General features: G+C 38.0%; 1 protein-coding gene across 1 annotated transcript; it reads right to left on the bottom strand.

The window, feature by feature from the left end:
- Positions 1 to 488: 488 nt before the first annotated feature.
- On the bottom strand, positions 489 to 1,793 carry LOC141416527 (uncharacterized). Its single transcript, XM_074053478.1, is given in 2 exon segments — positions 489 to 1,411; positions 1,442 to 1,793. Coding segments are annotated over 2 exon segments (1,275 nt in total).
- Between the last annotated feature and the right edge of the window lie 348 nt (positions 1,794 to 2,141).

Genomic DNA, 2,141 nt, shown 5'->3' on the forward strand with positions numbered 1-2,141 from the left:
TCCACGAATCTTTCTGAGAGGTGGATGTTTCCCTGGGTCTTCTTTTTTTTTTTATTATTGCATTCTTTGATGAGTATGAAGGATACTGGATAGAGTGTAGGTTGTCTCTAATTCCTTACATTCATAGAGTTTCTCTGCAGAATGAGTTCACATTTGTTAATGTCACTGGAAATTGCTCATATCCACAGCTTGTCTCTCTAGTCTAAGTACCTTCATGTCTTTTAAAGGTAGTGGAGCATGTGAACACTTTTCCCACATTGGTTACATCTATAAAATTTGTCTTCAGCATGAATTCTTTCAGGCCTTCAAAGGTGACTGGAATTAGTGAGCACTTTCTCACATTGCATATATCAATAAGGTTTCACTTTTGTGTGAGTTATTCTATCCGCTTGAAGGGGAGCACGCTGATTAGAGTCTTTCCCACATTGTTTACTTTCATAGGTTTTCTCTCCACTGTAAGTTCTTTCATGAATTTGAAGGTAACTTGTTCAAATGAAAACTTTTCCACATTGCTTACATCCATAGGTTTTCTCTCAAGTGTGAGTTCTTTCATGAATTCGAAGGTAACTGGCTGGAGTGAAAACTTTCCCACATTGCTTACATCCATAGGGTTTCTCTCCAGTGTGAGTTCCACTATGTCTCTGAAGGTGATTGACTTGAATAAAGGCTTTTCCACACTGCTTACATCCATAAGGTTTTTCTCCACTATGAATTCTTTCATGAACTCGAAGGTAACTGGCTTGAATGAAAACTTTCCCACATTGCTTACATCCATAGGGTTTTTCTCCAGTGTGAGCTCTCTCATGAATTCGACAGTAACTGGCTTGAGTGAAAACTTTCCCACATTTCTTACATCCATAGGCTTTCTCTCCACTGTGAGTTCTTTCATGATTTCAAAGGTACCTGGCTTGAGTGAAAACTTTCCCACATTGCTTACATCCATAGGGTTTTTCTCCATTGTGAGTTCTTTCATGACATCGAAGGTAACATGCATGAGTGAAGAATTTCCCACATTGTTTACATCCGTAGGGTTTCTCTCCAGTGTGAGTTCTTTCATGCTTTCGAAGGTAACTGTATTGTGTAAAAACTTTCCCACATTGCTTACATCCATAGGGTTTTACTCCAGGGTGGATTCTTTCATGATATTGAAGGTAACATGCATGAGTAAAAACTTTCCCACATTGCTTACATCCATAGGGGTTCTCTCCATTGTGAGTTCTTTCATGAATTCGATGGTGACTGGCTTGAGTGAAAACTTTCCCACATTTCTCACATCCATAGGGTTTTACTCCAGTGTGAGTTCTTTCATGATATTGAAGGTAACACCCCCTAGTGAAGAATTTCCCACATTGCTTACATCCATAGGGTTTCTCTCCAGTGTGAGTTCTTTTATGCTTTCGAAGGTAACTGGCTTGTGTAAAAGCTTTCCCACATTACTTACATCCATAGGGTTTTACTCCAGTGTGAGTTCTTTCATGAATTTGTAGGTAACTGGCTTGAGTGAAAATTTTCCCACATTGCTTACATCCATAGGGTTTTCCTCCACTGTGAATTCTGTCATGAATATGAAGATTACTGGAATGAGTGAAGTCTTTCATCCATTGTTTACATCCATAGGGTTTCTCACTAATGTGAGATGTTTCATGAATGTGAAAGGTATCAGATTGAATGCAGGTTTTTCCACATTGTTTCCATCCATGAGATTTCACTACATTGTGTATCCTTTCATGGATTAGAAGAGATTTGCAATCAGTCAAGGTTTTCCCATTAGCATTACATATGTTGCTTTTCATGGTGCTATTCTAAGCAGAGTTTCCTTGCTTACAATATTCTGTGGAGTCTGTTGAAAGGATTCTCCACATTGAATACATTGTTTATGCTCATGCAGTCTCTCTAACACTGCAGGTCTGCAAAACAGACAAAGATTGCCATTGTTATCATATTAATGATTTATTAAGAGAAGTTATGGTGTTTGTTTCTGTAGGATTTATGAACACAAATGTACTACATGTTCTGCAGCTGGGCCTGAGGACAGCTATTACTGAAACAGTGGTGTTCATATGTATTTCCATAATACTATTTCCATGTTAGGTGTTTGACAATATTGAAAGAGTTTTACTACATTGAAATTCACTTAAAGT

Source organism: Castor canadensis, chromosome 14 (genome assembly GCF_047511655.1).
Source record: "Castor canadensis chromosome 14, mCasCan1.hap1v2, whole genome shotgun sequence".
Classification (NCBI taxonomy): Eukaryota; Metazoa; Chordata; class Mammalia; order Rodentia; family Castoridae; genus Castor; species Castor canadensis.